At 35.3% G+C, this 24,083-nt stretch overlaps 2 protein-coding genes across 5 annotated transcripts in view; both read right to left on the bottom strand.

Annotated features, from left to right (window-relative positions):
* qdpra (quinoid dihydropteridine reductase a) overlaps positions 1-24,083 on the bottom strand; it is a 242,118-nt gene that overhangs the window by 48,331 nt on the left and 169,704 nt on the right. The window lies entirely within an intron of this gene.
* Positions 1-24,083, bottom strand: part of ldb2a (LIM domain binding 2a) — a 156,954-nt gene that overhangs the window by 29,802 nt on the left and 103,069 nt on the right. For all 4 annotated transcript variants that reach the window (XR_015506614.1, XR_015506613.1, XM_087280100.1 and 1 more), the window contains 3 exon segments: positions 20,653-20,825; positions 12,237-12,359; positions 3,387-3,470 (listed from right to left, as the gene is read on the bottom strand). Coding sequence is in view for 2 of the 4 variants with exons in the window: in XM_087280100.1 (XP_087136226.1) it covers positions 3,387-3,470; positions 12,237-12,359; positions 20,653-20,825 (380 nt within the window). In the remaining 2 variants the exon portion in view is untranslated.

Here is a 24,083-nt window from a genome sequence, read left to right on the forward strand (position 1 = left end):
TTACTATTATTGCTGTTGTTTGTATTATTATTATTATTATTATTATTATTATTATTGCTATAATAGTAATAATAATAATTATTAAATTAATAAATTAATTAAATATTAATATATTATATTATACAATAATAGGGCGAAGCAGTGGCGCAGTAGGTGATGATGTTGCCTCACAGCAAAAAGGTCGCTGAGTCGCTTGTTCGATCCTCAGCTCAGGTGGCATTTCTGTGTGGAGTTTGCATGTTCTCTCTGCGTTCGCTGGGTTTCCTCCGGGTGCTCCGGTTTCCCCCACAGTTCAAAGACTTGCAGTACAGGTGAATTGGGTGAGTTAAATTGTCCCTAGTGTATGAGTGTGTGTGAATGAGTGTTTGTGGATGTTTCCCAGAGATGGGTTGTGGCTGGAAGGGCATCCGCTGAGTAAAAAGTGCTGAATAAGTTGGCGGTTCATTCCGCTGTGGCGACCCCAGATTAATAAAGGGACTAAGCCGACAAGAAAATAAATAAAAATGAATGGTTATAATTAATTATTATTATTTCTGCTGTTGTTGTTGTATTTTGTAATTATTGTTGTTATTATTGTTGTTGCTGTTTTTGTTATGATTATTATTACACACACAGCCTGTATGCAGTGTATACTACTTTATGCGCCATAGCTAAACACATGCAGTGAAGTATACGTCGCAAGACCCCTCTGTCCCATTCAACAGTGTAAAACACAGGTGTAGATGTGTCTGAAGGCCCACAGACGTGCAGTTAAAGACCTGCATCTAATCCAAATTTAATTCTCAATTCGGCTTAAGCTGCGCCGCTACATTTTACCTCAACGTTTATAAGTAAGCTTGTGCGTTTAAAGCGTGAAACAACAATAGAGAAAGACACACTCTGTGGGAGAAAAAAAAACAGAAACGTCTGTTTCGGAAACCTTGAAAGACTCTTCTTTATTTTTTCCCCTCTCGCTTCTCCCAGCAGTTCGCTATAAACAAGTTTGTGTTTGTGCTGAGCTGGAGCTCGACGCTCAGAGAGAGCCACAATGCCGCAGCTCAGCCGGGAACGCTCATTAATGTTATGCTAATTTTCTCGATCCAATTCATTTTCTCTCACTCTCTTGTTCTTTCATTTGCAAAAGCGAGCTGTCACTCACACTCAAATCACCAGAATAAACAAAGCCAATGCGAAAGCTGCCTAATAAATTCTGCGCGCACACACACACACACACACCGTCGCAGTCACATGTAGGGATGGGTATTGTTAAGGTTTTAACGGTATTACTAGTTTTATCTCTACCACTTATCGGTTTGGTACATTAACAGTTCTCCTATTAGTACTTTTGTAGTGTTTTTTATGAAAAAAACAAGCAAATTGAACAGAATTAACAACACTTTGCGCCCTATTTTCCGACTTTAATGCAGAGCGCAGGGCACAATAGCATTAAGGGCTATCTGAATTCACTTCTGCTATTTTAAGAATGGAAAAATCCGCTTTGCGCCGTGGCGCATGGTCTAACAGGGTTGAGCTTTTTCTTTTAATGAGGGTGTGTTTTAAGAATAAACCAATCAGAGTCTCATCTCCTATTCCCTTTAAGAGTCAGTTGTGTCGCGCCATAGCGCATTTGCTATTTACATGGCGGACTTTGTAAGTGGAAAAACTGAACACATCACAGCAAGAAATCAGTTCAACAGCGCATCTAAAGCGCGGGAATGAGAGATGAGCCTCCTCATTGTTTACTTTCACTTTTACTCTCATGGATAGAGGGCCGTGTTGTACACACAGACATCCTTTAGCCTATAAATAATTAATTTTGTTTATTAAGAGCAAAGATGTGTTTCAAAACTATTTCTAAATTCAGTTCTAATTTCCAGCAAACTAATAAATGAACAATAATAACAAAGTGTGTTCAAAAACCTGAGTTATATCCTAACACAAATGCTGTGCCCCATATGGTCTAAAACCTGACAGGTGGGCAAATCTAAGCTTGTTTTTAATAAAACAAATGTAAATGTGCATATAATAAATAATACTGCTAATAATAATAACATTATACAAAAGCAAATTAGACCTCCCCTAAGCCAGTCAATTGAACAGTGTATTTTAGTTCCACTAAATAGCAAAGCGCCAGCAATGCGCCTCAACACACCTCCTTTTTTAGACCAGAACACCTATGGGCGCACATATGAGCGCAAATGCATTTGCTATTTAAACAGCGTGCTGCAAAACGTCAAAACGACTCTTGCGCTGAGCTGAAACTACCAAACAACAACTGCGTCGCGCCTTCTGCCGCATTCGGCCTAGTGTATGATAGGGCCTTTTATGTTATTAATACGTTTTTAATGTAAAATAAAACAAAACCATAATAGTAAAACAAATATTTTTTTCCTGCAAAAGAATGTACAATGGTTCAAAGGAAAATGACTCTCAGTTTTTAACCATTCTTCTGGAGAAAAATCAACATGCTTGCATTTTCTGACAGAAGTCGGGATCTTTCTTGGTTTATTGTGCTCCCTGCAGTTGAAAATACCCTCTTTGAGTTGCAGTTAAATGAGATCATGCTTAAGATTTTTCATTAACGCATTTACACAAATGAGTTAACAGTGTTTTGGGAGTTAACAGTGTTTTGGGAGTTGCAAGATGGAGCATCTTGCAATGTTAAAATAAGCAGTTTTTGTAAATATTTTTTTTAATAAGCATAGTTTATTATTAGGCTATTCATAGGCAATATCTGTAAATACAGCTGATGTAAAAGCATTTTTTAATGTTTAAGATCTATTAAGCTACTGCAAAAACAAACTGTTTTCATTGTAACCGAATGTGTGTGTTTATGTAACTATTAATATTAGACTAATTTAGGTGATTGACTGCTGGCATAACAATGAGGATGATAAAGGTTAGTAGCTAGGCACTCCATTGAACAGAAATTGGGGGAAAAATAAACAGGGGGGGACTAATAATTCTCAGTTCAACTGTATATTGTTTCATTTTTAAATAAATATACCTGTAATGCAGGATGACAATGTAACATTATTTTAGCCGTAATTTGACTATTTTAAATGTAAAAAATTTTCAAAGCCAAACAAATAAAAAAAAAAAAACTGGGAACAAAGGTAAATATGATTTCAGTTTCATCTACATTTATGTTTTTAAAATGTTAATTAAGCTCAAAGTTGAACTTTAGTTTTCATTATCAATAATCATGTGAAAAAACCTAAAAGCTTTTAAGTCATGCTTGCTTAATGTGCAAATCTAAGTTGATAACCAACCTAATTCCGTATTTGGTAAACAGAATACCAAAATACCACAGAACTTTTATATAATGTATAAGTGCATCATGGTTTCACCAAAAGTCTTTTTATAAGGGAAATTGAAGTGAAATGAGCTATTTCTGTTGTGCTTACCCTGAGGTAGTTGAGGGTGAAGTTGGTCAGTCCCATACGGGTGATGTTTTTGGAGAGCTGCTCCAGGACTCCAGGATCTTGCGCCTGCAGGTGCACCAAAAATACATAAATAAAGAAACAAAAAATCACCTTATGACTAGAGGAGGCCATATGATGCATTGTACAGTTTTCCCTTTCCTCGTATCTGCTGGCATATACCATCTGCAAAGATACAACACTCACAGTCTCCCACAACATTGAGAACACTTCCCACAACACAGATCCACATCTGCCAAAATGTATCAATCCAAGCCCAGATATTACTTCTTTGAACCTTCACAATCAATTTTTCAAATTAAAACATAATGCGAGGCTTCAGTGAATTGTACTGCTGTTGCTTAACAGATGAAACTGGCAATTACATGGCAATTACATTGTTTGACCAATCACAGGGTTTAGCTGACCAATCAGAACACTATGGACTTTTTTTAAAAGGTGGGACTTTGTAAAAACGAGAAATCAAAAAAAGTGTTTGCGACTGGGGTGCGTTTCCTAAACAATGACGTAACTCACAGCTGAACTATCATAGTACGATGCATCATTTGGGAAAAGAAGTATGTAGTGACGAGTGTTTCCCAAAACTCATAGTTTCTCCGTTGCAGATCCATTGCTTGAACCACGTTAGTTATAACGGTAAATGCCACATACAGAGCCTGTGTTTCCTTTACAAATATTAATGAGAATATGACCTATCCTATTCTAAAACAAGTCACTTACAAAAGCTAACGCGTATTCTAATATCATATATAAATTATATGAACAAATAAATAATGAGGCTATTTATTATAAAACGAAATGTAATATTTATTATGTATTAGGAAATAAAAAAATCCTAATTCAATAATATTAATAATACTAATGATGATCATTATGATAATTATTATTATTTTATTATTATGTATTAGAAATGGAAAAAATTCTAATTTTTTAATAATATTAGAAATACTAATGATGATCATGATGATAATTATTCATGTTTTTATTATTATGTATTAGAAATGGAAAAAATATGAATTTAATAATAATATTAATAATACTAATGATGATCATGATGATAATTATTATTATTTTTATTATTATGTATTAGAAATGGAAAAAATCAGATTTATTAATAATATTAATAATACTAATGATGATCATGATGATAATTATTATTATTTTTATTATTATGTATTAGAAATGGAAAAAATATGAATTTAATAATAATATTAATAATACTAATGATGATCATGATGATAATGATTAATATTTTTATTATTATGTATTAGAAATGGAAAAAATCTGAATTTATTAATAATATTAAAAATACTAATGATGATCATGATGATAATTATTATTATTTTTATTATTATGTATTAGAAATGGAAAAAATCTGAATTTATTAATAATATTATTAATACTAATGATGATCATGATGATAATAATAATAATAATAATTATTATTATTATTATTATTACTAAGTAGAATATTGTTTATTTAGTTTTTAGAAAAGTCTACTTTTACAATTTGACACTTGTAAACCACTGCAGAAAGTTCTAACCAGCAGGCCCATGTCATATACAGTACTGATCCTTAATAAATAACCCACTATAAATTAAAAGAATTAACGTTTGTTTTTTGTTTTCACAAGCTTTGGAGACGTAACATAAATTCCGCTTTTAAATATTACGTTACAGCTTTCGGCATGAGGCTGTGTTCAAAATGACATTAATGTTTTCAACGTGAACTGCGAAGTGAGCGCAATTGTAAACATGAAGATCGCTAAAACTGAACTGTAAAAATAGTTTGAAAGCAAATTACAACTAAGGGAGATGACCTTAATATTTTTTATTTTTGATAATTCCAACTTTGAATGTTCTAAATAAATAGGGCATAGGGGGGGGGGGTAACTAGGAATAGAACACAGCCAGGAACTATGTTTCTAACTACAGCTCCAGAGCTGTAGTTGCGAGTGCTTAAATTTATGACGCAGTTTGCGAATGTTCGTAGGAGCGACGGATTTGGGAAACGGCAAATCAACAAACTATGTTTGTAACGACAGAACTTGCAACCTTAGTTGGCTAACAATGGTTTTGGGAAACGCACCCCTTATTGACAATAGATTGAAGAAGATCTTTTTATTCTCTCAGTGTTCTCTCATATCTAAGAGTGTGTGTAGCAAACATGCCGGCCTGTGGTAAAAACACTGAGGAATGTTTGTGTGTTAGATGAGGAGGACAGGAGCAACACTATTAGATGACTGATTATGTAAAATAAATTAATATGTAAAGCACTGATTATATATGTTAAATACTCATATGAAGCTATATGTGTCAGAAGCTGGAGTGAGCAACATATTATCACGGTAATGTACCATCATGATAATGTATGCAAACACTTTTCATAAGTTGCATCTATGCTCTGGTGTCAACACAGTTGCTGACATAGACCTGTGACATCTCTGGTGACCTTAACAAGCTGGCAGAGAGCCAATTATAACAGGACCACCTACAGTAAAAACTTATCTAAGTATAGTCAAAAGTTAAAACAAGTCCACATGGGGATGTGGCACAGAAACTGTATACAGATTGTGAAAAACACAGACACTATAGGAATTGTCCAGGAGAGACTTCAGAATGCTCTGTGGTCTGCTCTGCACTTTCTCTGCTTTATTATGGAGATTAAAGACTACTAAGGAGTCGGCAATTATGACAAATGGCTCCGAAGGTGAGGCTGAAAACGACAAGAGATGCACAAATAATGTACAGTATGTGACAATTACAACACAGGCTCATTTGGAAATATGGGCATCAGCCTACATTTTTGCAAAACTTAAAATACATTGCTCCTGATATGTTTGGTTACATGATTCAGATGACAAAACCACTAGCGGGCGCTGTCTACAATTTTTGAAAATCTTAAATCTGTTACTTAGGGTTTGTTTTGTTGTACGTTTCAGATACACATCCTTTGTACACATCCAGTAGAAGGCAGTGCTTGTCGTATACATACCAGCTAGCAGACCACTGACTTAAACAACCCAGGCTCATTCTGAAAACGTAGTCCCATGGACTTTTCTGGAGATGGCGAAATACGTCCTAGGAGGTTTGTATTTTTGCAGTTTTTGTATTCGCGAATCCGTGAGAGACCGCTGTGTGCTCTTTTTTTGCTTCTCAAATGTCTTTCTCGAGTGCCGTTCACACTCGCACTGTTCTCGTGTAAACCCACCTGAGGCCGCTGTCAACCGACTGAATGACTGAATGATTGACGGGCGACCGTCCAATCGACTGACCCACCCTCCTCCTTCCCTAAACCCAAACAATTTTACCGATTGACCTGCCCGTCCGCTTACTACCCTAAACCCAAGCAACGATTTTAAAAAAGCCGTCCAGAAAAAGAAAAGCTCTCGTCTGATTTTTACCACGTTTTCGGATTTTACCATCAATCTCACCCTGTTATGAACTCCTTCACTTTATTTTTTGGATTCTGTTTTTGTCTCACCTGATTTCTGGAACCGATCATCCCCGGACTACAACCTGGTCGTTGTCGTCAACTCCTCTCTGTGTCTCAAGTTCGCCAACGAACACGACAAGCTAACAGGACAAACTGGTTGCGGCGGGAAAGCCCTTTACATGAAGGTAAGCGCCAAAAGGAACGGCAGCATACTGCCCCATAGCGTTCGCTTAAAAAATTAAATGCAGCCATACATACCTCCGGCTACATAATTCGTGGATTCTAGGGACTACGTTTTCAAAATGAGCCTGTGTTAGACTAAAAACCTATACTAAACTCAACTAATAGTGTTTTTAAAAGCAAATACAAGAGAAAATGCACTGCAACCATGAAGGTTTACCTTGATTTTACATCCCTTTTATTGTTATTTTTGCAGAACCATGCTTTAGAAAGTACAACATCATACAAAGTGAGCTATCAAGCAAACTGACCACACCAGAAAAGTTGACAATATGGATATAAACAGGAGAGGTACATATATTCAGCTACAAATCATAGACTTAGTTAAGCTGTTTTGTGGTATTTATTTAATGTTTGCAATTATTTAATAATGTAATGTCCCTGTAAATATCACAACCTAGGCTCATTATTGATACGTACCCGTGTACACATTCCTGGAGATCGCGAAATACGTCCCGAGAGGTACTTTTTTTTTTGCATTTTTAGTTTTCGCGAATCCATCAGAGGCTGCTGTGTACGCTTTTTCAAAATATCAAATTTCTATCATGAGAGCCATTCAAGCCAGCTGCTCTTGCGTAAATCCACCAGAGGCCGCTGTTGATTGACTGACCAATCTCTCCACCCACCCCCTTCCATAAACCCAACCGATAGTGTTTTCAAAAGCACTGATTGACCAGCCCACTGCCTTCCCTAAACCCGACTGACAGAGTTTTTTTAAAAGCAATTCAGAAAAGAAAAGCCCTAATCGATTCTTACCAATTTTTCAGATCTTACCACATTCTCACCTTGTTATTTACTTCTTTATTTTTATTTTTTGCCATTTATTTTACTTGCTTTCTGGTCCCGTTCTTTGCCAGACTCTAAACCAATCGTCACGGTCAACTCCTCTTTGCGTCTTAATTCTACCGATGTACTTGGCTAGCTTTTGGGCAAACTGGCAAAAAAAAGCCATGCGTTAGCAGTCAGCTGTTAGCGCAAAAAACTTGAAGCCGTTAGCAGCGTCAAACCACCACATATCGTTTGTTTTAACCCCTTCAGACCTGAATTATGTTCCAAATTTCAGAAAAATGGGATGTCATGTGATGTCCATTGTAATGGACGCAGGGTCTGAAGGGGTTAAAAACAAAATGCAGCCATACCTAGCTCTGGCTACATAATTCATGCTCTCCAGAAATGTATACGGGGGTACGTTTTTACAATAAGGCTGTGCTGAAATCAGGGGTGTTATCCCCCCTCACTTTTAAAGACAGACCATTTAGAAACAGGTAATTGATAATAAAATGAACGTAAAATTTTAAATCTCATTCAGCTGTCCCCCCCACTTTTAAAATGTCTGCCAGGCCCCTGATTTAAATATCCTTAGTTTGAAAAGGAACATAAGTTGATGGCATTATACTGCCCCCTAGTGTTCATTTTACCTAGAAACTGCAGTCAAAAGCATGTCAAAGTACTTTTTTAGGACTTTACAAAAATGTAGGCTGAAGCATGCATTTCCAAAGAGCCTGTGTTAAAAAATAATGCTTATTAATCTATTCTTATACAACCAAATAACAAAAACACATTAAACGACATCAAATGGCCTTTTTAAATACAAACACATTTGATTAGTCTCTTTCTCTAAGTATTACACATATGAATATGTGAGGATGTGTCTCCATCAATGCCTGTGGTAATTGTGCCGCTGCTTGAGATGCTAGAAAAGCAATGCGATTCATCTGAATCACTGTGATTACACTGAATATGTTTCTGATACAGATCTGAGGCATTGAATCAGTCGTGTGCCGCAGCTGCTAATTAATAGCGACTGTCTAAAATGTTAAAGTGCATATGAATTACAAACTAATGCTGTTTGCATTCTGGTAAATCATTGATTCATCAAGGGAAATTGTGTTTAGCAGCATGAGTAGCGTCAGCCAATCACAGAGCTCCTGTTATTTGATTGGGCAGGAAAGCAGAAAGTATAGAGCATCTGAAATATGGATTTCTCCAATTTGCTCATATTCTCATCAGGCTTGATCAGATGAGTTTGACTGAGTTTCGGCGCAACTTTACCCATGTGTATCAGAATGAGACGATCAAACGTGCTGCAGGAACTCTTGCACGATCCCTGTCATAAAATCTTTCAAAGCTCTTTCTCGCTCATTCACTCTCTCTCTCTCTCTCTCTCTCTTTCTCTCCACCAGAATACAGAGCCCCAAAGGGCCCAATTTAAAAGCATGTGAGTTTCACAAGCTGCTGTGAACAAACTTTGGAAAACTAAACTCTCTAAATCTACAAGGGAAGAGATGAGTTAAAACTCAACTGTGATGTAAAGCTCGGTATTCTGAAAGCCTAAACAGCAAGGAGTCATTAGGAGTTCTGCTTTATAATGAGAAAACGACATGAATCCTATGATTTCAGCTCTTTATGTCCTTCAAAACTGTTCATTACACTCTATAAATGACTCATTTGACCTTTTGATTTTTACATTTTATTATGGTTAAACCGTTCATTCATTCACTCATTTTTCTTTAGTTTAGTCCCTTATTAATCAGGGCTTGCCACAGAGGAATGATCCGCTAACTAGAGTTGGGTCGATAGACGATGCCATCATCCATAGCCAGCTCAGCATCGTGATCCTTCGCCCCGCCCCTGTCGCAGCAGCAACCCGCTCGCGAAAAACACACACTCAGGCCCCTTTTACACTAACACGTCTTAGTTTTAAATTGCATTTTAGAATGAAATTGATCCACATCCACACTGGCGTTTCATCTAGCATTTCTGAATAGATTCATCCACACTATACTCCTGAAAACTCACATCACGTGACCACACACACACTCTGGCATGCGCTTGAGCAGTATATGCTCACGTCTGCGCTCAAGGCAGGCAGTATGGGGTGTTATGAGCACAAAACCCCTGAGAGCAGCGCACGTCAGACAGTTTAACAAGGATGTACTGCCGGAACACGTCTCTCTGTAGTTGTTAAACATGATATTGAGTTCATCTTCTCTATCTAACGACTCTTCGGTCTTTTGAATCTATCAGGCAACGTGTCACAGCGCCAGTACTCTGCTTCAGTCTTTCACTTTCACGCTTGTCTTTAGTAATTTTAGCGAAAACCTCAGATACTGTTGGTTGGTTGCTGTTGGTTGTGCACCTTTTTTAATCAACCAAGTTTGTCGACGCCATGATAACAACACAGATCACTCTGCCTATTCATGCCAGAGTCCCATACAAAAAGTGATTGACAGGTGGTAATTTGTGTTTAACTTATATTTTTTTATTTATGATTTGAGTTATTAAGGATAAAACAAAAACCGTACTCGTCAGGTAAATGAAACGGTAGATAAATCGTTATAAATTAATTAATTATTCATAAACAATGAATTCACCGCTGCCTACAATGACTATGTCATCGTCTATCACGACGTTTCACATTAGAAATTGTACATTGCCAAATTGGTCGACATCGCCTAATTCAACCGCCAACTTATACAGCATATGTTTAGCACAGCGGATGCCCTTCCAGCTGCAACCCAACACTGGGAAACACCCATACACTTTTACATAAACACACATACACTACGGCCAATTTAGTTTATTCATTTCCACACAGAAATGCCAACTAACCCAGCCAGGGCTCAAGCCAGTGCCCTTCTCGCTGTGTAACGAACCGCGCTAACTGGGCAAACGAAACAGGTTCTGAAACAAAAGTGTAGGTGTGAAAGCACCCTTATTCTTATGAATTGAAAGTCTGCAGCTCCCCCTTCTTATCAGCAATGGGTTTTGATTTCTTACATGCTCTTCAAATGAAAAAGATTCGGTTTGCAATAAAACAAAAGCCAGAACAGTTCCAGAAAGTCCCTTTTCTACATATTTTATGGAGAAATCTATATGTTAATTGCCCCTTTTTCCTTTCTTTTCTTTTTTGTTTGTTTTTTATTACTTTCATTTTTGTTATGTTTGTATATCTTTGTTTATATATGTGGTATTTTACCTTTTATTTATATAATGTACTTATTTAGTGTATAATTATGTTTTCCTGATAATTTCTTGTTTGGTGAATTGTATCAGTGCGTATATCTATATGTATTAATATTATGTATATTTTAATGTCTGACCTAAGATTAACCTAATTAAAAAATAAATAAATAAATATTTCAGCATATTGTTACACTGGATTAGAAGTAGAGATATTTCATTTAATTTGCACATGTATGTTTGTGGGAATAGGTAAAAATACAATGTATGAGTCAAAATGATACATTTTTCTTTCATGCCAAAAATTGACAGTGCCCCCTAGTGGATTTGTCATCTGAAACATGCAACAAAACGTACCCAGAGCAATGTATTTTAAGTTTTGCAAAAATTAACAGTTTTCCTCAGTTGTTTTACAAGTTTTATTTCATTTACAAGTTTAGTTCGATTAGACTGACATGACATAAGCTAATGATAATGTTATAAATAGCAGAGAGTTGTATGAAAGCAATTCATGCACATCCAAAAGCATTTACAATTTGTTGGAAGGAATGAGAAACTGCTACTAGGATGTGCTCAAATTACTAATTGTTTTAAGAAATGCATGAACTGTTGTGCAAATGTAAATATTGTTGACAGAAATTCACCAAAGCCAGAGAAAAACTGTAATATTAGAATATTATAACAAAGATCATGTTAAATTTCTTGACTTTCAAATAGTTTAATTATCTCCACCAGATATTGTCCTGTCCTAACAAAAGCATACTGTATATTAATTTAGCCTTCAGGTAATTAATACATCTCAATTTACAAAATGTATACTTATGTTTTGTGTCACATATTTCAAATATATTCTAAACATTACTAAATGCTTTTAAACTAACATTTAATGGATTATTGAGCATTAAATCAACATGTTTAAATGAATCCTGAAAGATCACATGACAATACAGACAGAAGAAATGATGGAAACAAATCCCATTTAAAAACATACTCCAATAGAAAACAAGGCTTTTAAATAGTAACTATCTTTTTGTGTGTGTGAGTGTGTGTGTGTGTGTGTGTTTGATCAAATATATGCTGCCACGGTGAGCAAAAGAAACCAAAAATCTTCACACTGTTGAATATTTATAGCCAAATCCTCTGAGCGCTGGGACGGAGAGATAAATCAAACTCACGTGCATGGCGAGAATGCTCCGCGGGATTAGTTCCCGATACTGTCTGATGTTGAAGTGCCACGTCTTGATCCTCATCAGATCGTCAAAGGCAAACTCTAGAATCAGCCGGCCCTCCGTACACACCTGAGAAAGCAGACATTCAGAGATCGGTCATGTTTTCTATGAAGAATACAGTCTGCTGATTATTCTCTGTACTATTTGTCATGGAAAAGTAACTCTTGTGCAACATTATGAAGATATTTTGTTTTTTGGTTGAACTTTTTTGGGATAATTCTGGCTGTAAGGTAAACAGCACATGCAGTTGAAGTCAGAATTATTAGCCCCCTTTAATTTTTTTTCTTTTTTTTAAATATTTCCCAAATGATGTTTAACAGAGCAAGGAAATTTTCACAAATATGTTTTTTCTTCTGGAGAAAATAAATCAGATATTAGAGATGAGTTATTAAAACTATTACATTTAGAAATGTGATGAAAAAATCTTCTTTCCCTTAAACAGAAATTGGGGAAAAAATAAACAGGGGGGCTAATAATTCAGGCTTCAACTGTATTTGGGTGTATCGCCCACATTTACTTCATTTATCTATCCTTCATGTTCTTCCCGTGCTGATGTGGGTTTCCTCCGAGTGCTCCAGTTTCAATCCAAAGACATGTGCTATAGGTGAATTAAATTAACTAAATTGATCGTATGAGTGTGTGTGTGTGTGTTAATAAGTGTGTATGGGTGTTTCCCAGCATTGGGTTGCTGCTGGAAAGGCATCTACTGCATAAAACTTATGCTGAAATATACTCCAAAATAGAGACTAAGCCGAACGAAAATTAATCAAAAAAATTATTCAAATATGATTCCTTGAATTTACTAAAATTTTTTGAGTTAAGTGGTTGTAAACAATAAGTTTGGGCTGGATTTAAACAAACAAATTAAGTTAAACATTACTAAATTTAATTTGTTTGCTTAAATCCAGCCCAAACTAATTGTTTTCATATAAAGAAATAAATAAACAAGCAAACAAATAAATAAAAAACAATAAATAAATAAAATAAATAAACAAATCAATCAATCGATAAAAAAATTAATTAAAAACTACCAAAAAATCAGGACGACAATACGGATTTTTAGGTGTAAACAATGTGATGATAGCTTTTCTCACATAAAACAGTAAAATACAGAGAAAATCACTACAAAATACAGTGCCTTTTTTTTTTTTTGTTTTATAATGCATTTTGCATAAAATTAAGTAATTATTTATGCCCCCCCCCCCCACAAAAATACAACAGAACGTCAGTGTAGACTTTAGTGTGTAATATATATATATATATATATATATATATATATATATATATATATATAGATGTTAGAGAAAAAAATTATTTAAATTAATTAAAATTAGTGTATCAGTCCTGATTATGTATTAGTGTGTGTGTGTGTGTGTGTGTGTATATAATAATATATATATATATTTCTCTTCTTCTCTTTTTATTATGTTTTTTATTTTTTATTTTAAAACCATTTTATGTAGTTATAATCAGGACTGATACACTTTGGGAAATCTAGTGAAAGTTTAAATTTTTTCTGACATCTATTTTTTTGGATGAACAGGATTAATAAAAACTCATACAGTTCCAGAATGCATCATCAAAATGCACTAATACAGTCAATTCATGTAAGCTGTGCTTTTTAAATCCAGACCACAGAGTTTTGAAGCCATTTCCTAATAAAGGTGTTGATGTTATATACACCTGAACCTCAGGGCAACAAATGGAAATTCCTTAGACGAGCTTCCACAAAGCAACAAAACACAGAATACATGCAGAGGTCATCAACCGTCCGCAATTACAAAACAACAACAACAACAACAACAAACAGGATGAGAAAAACATTTTGCTGAATTTAGAGCTGTGCTGCTCGAAGCCCCTATGTTCTGTTGCTGGGGCAACCTGAGGATGAGGAGGAGGAAGGGGGGGAGGAGCGTCAGCTGATTAGTTGGCATGGCAACGGCAAAGATGTAATCCCGCCAGAGCCACTCTAATCAATGCCCTCAGCACAGATGGGCTCTGGAGGATCAACAAGAGGAGAGCACAGCGCCATCACATGACCACACGCTTTCACATTCCCCCGCTCGCTCTCTCACACACACACACACACACACACACACACACACACACACACACACACACACACACACACACACACACACACACACACACACACACACACACACACACACACACACACACACACACACACACACACACACACACACACACACACACACACACTTCTGCTGTTTGTCTCCTTATTTCTGTCTCTCGTCTGTCTTTGAGTCCTGTGTTCAGCAACAACACTGTTACATGCTGAGGAAGGCGCCAAAGTGAAAATACAAGCGTCTGTCTTTCAGCATCCCTCTATCGCTACATATTTCTGCTTCAGGATGTGTTTGAAAATTCTTCATTCATTTTCCTTCAGCTTAGTCTCTTTATTTATCAGGGGTCGCCACAGTGGAATGAACCACCAACTCATCCAGCATGTTTTTTTACACAGCAGATGCCTTTCAGCTGCAACCTAGTACTGGGAAACACCCATGCACACTCATACAGTGCATCCGGAAAGTATTCACAGCGCTTCACTTTTTCCACTATTATTAATGATACAGCTTTATTCCAAAATGAATTAAATTAATGTTTTTCCTCAAAATTCCACACACAATACCCCATAATGACAATGTGAAAAAAGAGTTTTTGAAATTGTTGCAAATTTATTAAAAATAAAAAAACCTGAAAAATCACATGCGCAAAAGTATTTACAGCTATTACAGTGAAGCTCTAAATTGAGCTCAGGTACATTCTGCTTCCACTGATCGCTCTTAAGATGTTTCAGCAGCTTCATTGGAGTTCACCTGTGGTCAATTCATTTGATCGGACATGATTTGAAAAGGCATACACCTGTCTATAGAAGGCCCCAGGGTTGACACAAACCAAGCATGAAGACAAAGGAATTGTCTGTAGACCTCAGAGACAGGATTGTCTCGAGGCACAAGGCTGGGGAAGGTTACAGAAAAATTTCTGCTGTCTGAAAGTTTCAATGAGCACAGCGGCCGCCATCATCCGTAAGTGGAAGATGTTTAACCACCAGGACTCTACCTGAGTGATCGGGGGAGAAGAGTCTTAGTCAGGGAGGTGATCAATAACCCGATGGTCACTCTGACTGAGCTCCAGCTTCCTTCTTAAGGAAGGAAAACCATCTGTGCAGCAACCCACCAATCAGGCCTGTATGGTAGATTGGCCGCCTGGAATTTGCCACAAGGCATCTGAAGGACTCTCAGACCATAAGAAACAAAATTCTCTGGTCTGATGAGACTTAAATTGGAACTTTTTGGAATGAATCCCAGGCGTTACATTTGAAGAAAACCAGGTACCACTCTTCACCAGGCTAATACCATCCCTACAGTTAAGCATGGTGGTGGCAGCATCATGCTGTGGGGATGTTTTTCAGCAGCAGGAACTGGAAGACCAGTCAGGATAGAGGGAAAGATGAATGCAGCAACGTACAGACACATCCTGAATGAAAACCTGCTTCAGAGTGCTCTTGACCTCAGACTGGGGCGACAGTTCATCTTCCAGCAGGACAATGACCCAAAAGACACCGTCAAAATATCAATAGAGTGGCTTCACAACAACTCGGTGCATGTCCTTGAGTGGCCCAGCCAGAGCCCAGACCTAAATCCTGTTGAACATCTCTGGAGAGATCGAAAAATGGCTGTACACCTTCGCTTCCCATTCAGCCTGATAGAGCTTGAGAGGTACTGCAAAGAGGAATGGGCAAAAATGGCCAAGACAGGTGTGCCAAGCTTTGAGTAAATAAATGAATTTAATCCATTTTGGAATAAGGCTCTAACATAAACAAATGTGGAAAAAATGAAGCGCTACGAATACTTTCCAGGTGCATTCAACACTACAGCCATATTTAGTTTATTCAGTTCACTTATAGCGCATGTCTTTGGACCGCAGAGGCATGCTAAGACAAAGACAAACTCTGAGGAATATTTCCAGTATCTTGTTGAACCTATGCCACGAAGGACTAAGGCAGTTCTGAAGATAAAAGGGGGTCCAAGCCTATACTACTAAGCTGTACCTAATAAAGTGGCCAGTGAGTGTATAATCATGCTCACACTATAATGTACAGTTTGTTCTATTAACAAACCATTAATTAAGACTTTTTCTCAATAAATACTAATTAGTTGCTTATTAATAGTTAGTGAAGTAGTTGTGTTTAGATATTGGGTGCAATTAAGGGTGTAGAATAAGATCATACTTTATAAATACTAATAAACATTTAATATCTTAATAATTAATCAAGTATTTAATAGTGTGATTAATAGTGTGAATTTCCACATGAACGTGGAAGTGTTACCATAATAATAATAATAATGATGATAATAATAATAATAATAATAACAATAATAATAATAACTAGAGCCCCAGGGGTACAACTTATACACCCTTACGGGGTATGTTCTCACTTAGGCTGCAACCCCCTACAGATGATATGAATCCCAAATTTCTATGAATTTTACACTCGGCGCTATAATCTGTCAAAGTTGGGCGTAATGTTGAGTCAATGCATTTTTTTCACCCCTTACAAAAGTCATAGCACACCATTGCCGATAAAGCCGCACGATTTGAGCCCACTTTCAAGGGTCTGGGACGAAAGCTGCGGGACTAGTTACGCGCCGAAAAAGTGTACGGAAGAAGAAGAAGAAGAAGAAAAGTATAATAAGCAAAAAGAGTATAGTAAGAATGGACTTTGCCTATGGCAAACCCCATTAATAATAATAATAATTATAATAATAATATTAATAATAATAATAATAACACAGCAGCATTCCCACAGTCCAAACATATGCGTTACAGCTGAATTGAATAAGATAAATTGGCCGTAGTGTATGTATGTGAATGTAAGAGTGTATGGGTGTTTCCCAATGTTGGGTTGCAGCTAAAAGGGCATCCGCTGCCTTAAACGTATGTTGGATAAGTTGGCGGTTCATTCCACTGTGGCGACACCTGATGAATAAAGGGACTAAGCCTAAGGAAAATGAATGAATGAACACAGCGGTATATATAAGAAAACAGTGATGCAGAATTACAGCAAAGGTCATTGGGTCATTGGGTTGTTCAATGAAACGTCACACCCTGAATAGTTAAAAAAAGATGTAGTTTAAAGATCTGTCAGCTGTAGTGGACATCACAGGGTTAAATCGCTTATCAGCAGATTTGATGTTTCCACCTTGTCCATCAAGCACTTTGGATTATTTTCACACACTGATATGGACTAATCCACTCTAATCCATACGAGAGCCCATGTACTTATCATTAAAGAGGGATGGAGAGACACTAGACTTATTGAAGCGACTGATTACAGAACCTTAGCTGTACTCCTTTCAAGCAAGTTCTCTTTATTCAGTGGAACTGTCAGAAACACAATGATAGTTCATTTGGAATAATATGACATTTTAACAGAGCAACACAGTGGGTCAGTGTTTAGCACTGTCGCCTCAAAGCAAGAAGGTCACTGGTTCGAGTCCTGGCTGAGTCAGTTGGCATTTCTGAGTTTGCATGCTCTCCCCATGTTGAGTTTCCTCCGGGTGCTCGATTTCCCCCAAAGTCCAAACATATGAGATATAGGTGAATTGGCCATAGTGTATGTGTGTGAATGAGTGTGTATGGATGTTTCTCACTACTGGGTTGCAGCTGGAAGGGCATCCGCTGTGTAAAACATTCTGGATAAGTTGGCGGTTCATTCCACTGTGGCGACCCCTGATGAAAGAAGGGACTAAGTCGAAGGAAAATGAATGAATATACTAAGTTAAATAGTATATATCGTCACACAGAGTACAATATTCATAAAGAGCTACAAAGCTGCCTGAAATATTTCACGAAAATTCCAAATGACCTCCATCAGTAAACACAGAATAATGACTGTGATTACAGTAGTAAATGATCACGCCTGCCATGTTTGTTTGTTCAGTTTACGGGGGTTTATCGCAGGGAAAGTAAGAACGGAAGGGAACAGATAAATGCATAATTTTTCCATCAACTCAGAAAATGCAATAACGAGGAAAAATGCAGAAGGAGAAAATAGAAATATGATAAAGAAATGGAGTATCTATGAGCACCTCACCATCTTCCTGCATCAACCAAAACACCTTTAACAAGAAAGACATTCATTCTTCTGTAGTTAAGTATATGCTAAATTCATAATGCCGGAGTGGTGAATGCCAATCATTTTTAGGTAATTATTTTTGACACCTGATGGAGCTTGAGTTTTGGTTTGGTGTGCTTAGATGGAGGCTAAAAGAAATTGATTTAAGTTTAAGACTGCAAGTCTGGCTCTGGCTCTTAGTCTGGAGTAAACATAAAGCTAAACAAATAAGACATAAAATGTAATAAAATAAAATAAATAAAATGAAATAAAATAAAATGAATTAATGAATACATACGTAAATAAAAAAATTAAATAAATACATATGTAAATAAGTAAATAAACAAATAAATAAAATAAAATACAATAAAACTAATGAATACATACGCAAATGAATACAAAAATAAATAAATAAATAAAATAATAAAACAAATAAATAAATAAAAAACAAATAAAACATTTAAAACAAAATAAAATAAAGCAAAATGAATGAATGAATAAATAAATAAATAAATAAATAAATAAACAAACAAACAAACAAACAAACAAACAAACAAACAAACAAACATTCTAGTAGAAATATCATGCTTTGATCAAAATTAATGCCCTGGATAAAAAAAGTGATTATAAGTTAATAAAAAAATACTTTTGAACATTAAATTTAAAAAAAATAAAATCCATTTTGGAAGTATAAAAATATACAGTGCAACAATATATACATCATTTTATAAGTATTAAAATATATACACATTAAGAATCAATTCATGTAATAAAATAAAATAAAATAAAATAAAATAAATTGATAATAATAATAAAAAAATGTATTTAAAAAAAAATAGTAAACATTGTAGTAGAAATATCACGTTTTGATAAAAATATCTGTTATTTTAAATAGCATTAAACAAGAATAAATGAATGAATACATAAATACATAAATAAATAAATAAATAAATAAATAAATAAATAAATAAATAAACAAATAAATAAATAAACAAACATTCTAGTAAAATATAATTTTTTGTTAAATATCAATGCCATGGATATAAAACCTATACATTATACGTTAATAAAAATACTTTTCAACATTAAAATAAAAAAAATAAACTCCATTTTAGAAGTATAAAATATAGAAGTATAACAATATATAAAATATTTTATAAGTATAAAAACAGATACAAATTAATAATCAATACATGTAATAAAATAACATAAAATAAATTAAAATAAAATAAATGAAGGAATACATAATAAATAAATAATTAAATAAGTAAATAAAAAGTAAACATTCTAGTAGAAATATCATGTTTTGATAAAATTTGTGTCATGGATATAAAAGCTCAAAATTATAAGTTAATAAAAATACTTTTGAACATTAAAATAAAAAAAAATAATAATGTTGGAAGTATAAAATAGAAGTATAACAATATATAAAATATTTTATGAGTATAAAAATAAAAACAAATTAATAATCAATGCATAAAATAAAATAAAGTAAATTAAAATAAGGGCAAAGCAGTGGCGCAGTAGGTAGTGCTGTCGCCTCACAGCAAGAAGGTCAGTGGTTCGAGCCTTGGCTCAGTTGCCGTTTCTGTGTGGAGTTTACATGTTCTCCCTGCATTTGCGTGGGTTTCTTCCGGGTGCTCCAGTTTACCCCACAGTCCAAAGACATGCAGTACAGGTGAATTGGGTCAGCTAAATTGTCCGTAGTGTATAAGTGTGTGTGTGAATGTGTGTGGATGCTTTCCAGAGATGGGTTGCAGCTGAAAGGGCGTCCGCTGCATAAAAACTTGCTGGATAAGTTGGCGGATCATTCTGCTGTGGTAACCCCGGCTCAATAAAAGGGACTAAGCAGACAAGAAAATAAGATAAAATAAAATAAAATGAAAATGAATGAATGAATGTAAGCGTTTGAACTCGCACAGGCGCATAACTAACATGCTTTGCACTGGACTTTAGATCTGCATTTAGATGGTCAAGGACGCTGTCTATTTCAGTTCTTCAAAATAGCAACATGCCAACAATGCACCTTAACACACCTCTGTTTAAGACAAGCACATCCATGAGTCCACAAAGTGGCACAAATAGATTTACTAATTAAACAAAAGGGTTGAAAACAAGAAACAAGGGTTGCGCTGGTCTGAAAATAGCAACAAATCAGGCAAAACACGTCTTGCACCTTATTGCACTGGATGTATGATAGGGCCCAAAATCTCTCTTTACCTTAGTGAACATGGGTTTTCCGTGCTGCGTGACCATCGTGCACTGATCGCAGTCCACAGTAATGCAGGAGTTGTGGAAAGACTCTTTGGAGTGTTTCAGGATGTAGTAAAGATCCGTAACGCCACCCTCAAATACTGTGCTGAAGTAACGAGGGATAAGGGTTCGGCCGATTGCTGAGGAAGAAAACAAGATGACATTTTGTTAAAAATAATCAAAATAATTAGTCATATAAAAACACTAGCAAGGTATCAACTACAACATCCAAGCAATTTTATATATAGAAAAAGTTATGTTTTATTGACAATCATACGCAGAACCTACACAGAAAAAATGACAATGATAGTAACTTAGAGCAATTTAAATTATATTATAAATACACTGAACAAAATGATACATTGGATTTACACAATTCTTTTAAGGTACAGTTAAAGTCAGAATTATTAGCCCACCTTTGAATTTTATTTTCTTTATTAAATATTTCCCAAATGATGTTTAACAGAGCAAGGAAATGTTCACAGTGTGTCTGATAATATTTTTTCTTCTAGAGAAAGTCTTATTTGTTTTATTTCGGCTAGAATATAAGCAGTTTTTAATTTTTAAACACCATTTTAAGGACAATAATATTAACCCCTTTAAGCTGTATTTATTTTCGATAGTCTACAGAACAAACCATCATTATACAATAACTTGTCTAATTACCCTAACCTAATTAACCCAGTTAAGCCTTTAAAAGTCACTTTAAGCTGTACAGAAGTGTCTTGAAAAATATCTAGTCAAATATTATTTACTGTCATCATAGCAAAGATAAAATAAATCAGTTATTAGAAATTAGTTGTTAAAACTATTATGTTTAAAAATGTTTTGAAAAAATCTACTCTCTGTTAAACTGAAATTGGGGGAAAAAATAAACAGGGGCGCGAATATTTCAGGGCGGCTAATAATTCTGACTTTAACTGTAAGTGGTTGCAAACAATTTATTTGGGCTGGATATTATCAAACAAATTAAGTTCAACATTAATACATTTCATTTGTTTGTTCAAATTCAGGGGAGGCCTTTAAAGAGGCCATGCTAATTTTTTATCTTAAACATTATTCTGCTTATTGAGTGTACTAGAATCGGTAAACAGGCTTTAATGTTTTTTTTTTAATTATTTTTAAAGGTGCCTTATAATGAAAATCTGGGTATACCAAGGTATAGCAGAATAATAAAAGATCACTATATGGAAACGGGAATACTGTAAGCCTCAGACACTACGGTTTTCTCGTTCTCATGTAAATTCCACAAGCGTGAAACCCCGGTGGACAACAGGCCAATCAGATACAGAAACAAACTGTGACGAGACTTACAGGCCATGCCCTCCTCATTTGCATGTAGGCCTACTTTAGGTCATTCATCCAGACCTGATGAGCAGCCACGTCATCAAGAGATGACAACTAATATGCAGCTCTAAGACTATAAAAAATCTCTGAAATCAATAATATGCTTGCCTCAATGTGCATTTGATTAGCCAAACGTTTTTTAGTTAAACAACATTGATAACTTTGCTTCCTTAGGTACATTTACATTTAGTCATTTAGCAGACGCTTTTATCCAAAGCAACTTACAAATGAGGACAAGAAGGTATGTATAAGTGTAAGAAGCAAAACATTAGTATTTTTTATTTAATTTTTTTTTTTTTTGTAATATAGTTAGTGGTAGAACCAGAGAGGCAATTGCAGATTAGGAAGGGAAGTGGAGACTTAACCATGTCAACTATACAGACAACTGCGATAACTATGACGACAACTGTTACTATGACAACTATCCAGACAACTACAAATTTTATTATGACAATTTTAACAATGTCAACTATACAGACAACTGCGATAACTATGACGACAATTGTTACTATGACAACTATACAGACAACTACAAATTTTATTATGACAATTTTAACAATGTCAACTATACAGACAACTGCGATAAGTATGACGACAACTGTTACTATGACAACTATACAGACAACTACAAATTTTATTATGACAATTTTAACAATGTCAACTATACAGACAACTGCGATAACTATGACGACAACTGTTACTATGACAACTATACAGACAACTACAAATTTTATTATGACAATTTTAACAAAGTCAACTATACAGACAACTGCGATAACTATGACGACAATTGTTACTATGACAACTATACAGACAACTACAAATTTTATTATGACAATTTTAACAGTCAACTATACAGACAACTGCGATAACTATGACGACAACTGTTACTATGACAACTATACAGACAACTACAAATTTTATTATGACAATTTTAACAATGTCAACTATACAGACAACTGCGATAACTATGACAACAACTATAACTAAATCAACTGTTATATACAGAAATCTACAATAACTACAGTATGACTGATTTAGACCATTAAAAATCATTCAACCACACAAACGTTCAGTTTAATGAATACACACGACACAAATTTGCATATTGGTATGTTTTGAATTTAATTATTTTAAGTATATATTTCACTATGCATGTGGGACTTTTATTTTGAAAACGTGGGCCCCAAATTGTTTACTGGGCAACGACAGCAGGAGACATGTTTATTTAAAAAAGTTAAATAAAATTACTGAGGAGAGATTCGAACTCGGGTAGGTGGTGTTGTGATGCAAAGTGTTGACCACTGGACCAGAATGGCGCTGTCATGCAGATGCGTTTGGAATAAAAAATAAGTATTGCTTAGTTATCTGCAAGACTCTTTTAACCACAGTATTACTTTCTATTGATGGCTTAATCTTTTTCTCCCCTTTTTAAATTTCTGATCAAGTTCCGTCAGACTTATTAATTTAGTGAATCATCTGCTTTTCACTGAGCAGGTGTAATATTCATGAATATGAATTATTTGAATTCTTATTTTCACTAAGGTGCCACTGTTTGAGTTTGAATGATAGTTACATCATCATTAACCTGCAGGCTGCATTTTGCTCACGGGGCTGCGAGACAATACATAAAAAGAGCGGAGCTGCGGCAAAAAAATGAATAAAAAGAGTAAGGCTATGGTCAAATAAATAAATAAATAAATAAAAAGTCTGACTGCTGAGAGTGCAAGCAGCTAGGGACACTGGCCCTCGCGGCCAAAAAATGGACCGGCCCACCCGATTAGCCAATCCGGGCCTGGCACCCATTAACTTCCATAGTATCCAAAGGAAATCAATGGGCGCCATCAACCAGCATTTTTCACAATATCTTCATGTTCAACAGAGTGAAGAATCTCACATAACGAAAAGTAAATCATGAAGTAATGTTAATTTTTAGGTGGTGAGCTATCCCTTTAATTTGTTTAGTCTCTGGCTGTCTATGTTTGGAGATACAGAATGAACTAGAAACAAACTAAATATTCTTGTTTTCCCTCTCCTAGTGTGACCGTGCA

This window comes from Danio rerio, chromosome 14, assembly GCF_052040795.2.
Source record: "Danio rerio strain M-AB ecotype USA chromosome 14, GRCz13ab, whole genome shotgun sequence".
NCBI lineage: Eukaryota > Metazoa > Chordata > Actinopteri > Cypriniformes > Danionidae > Danio > Danio rerio.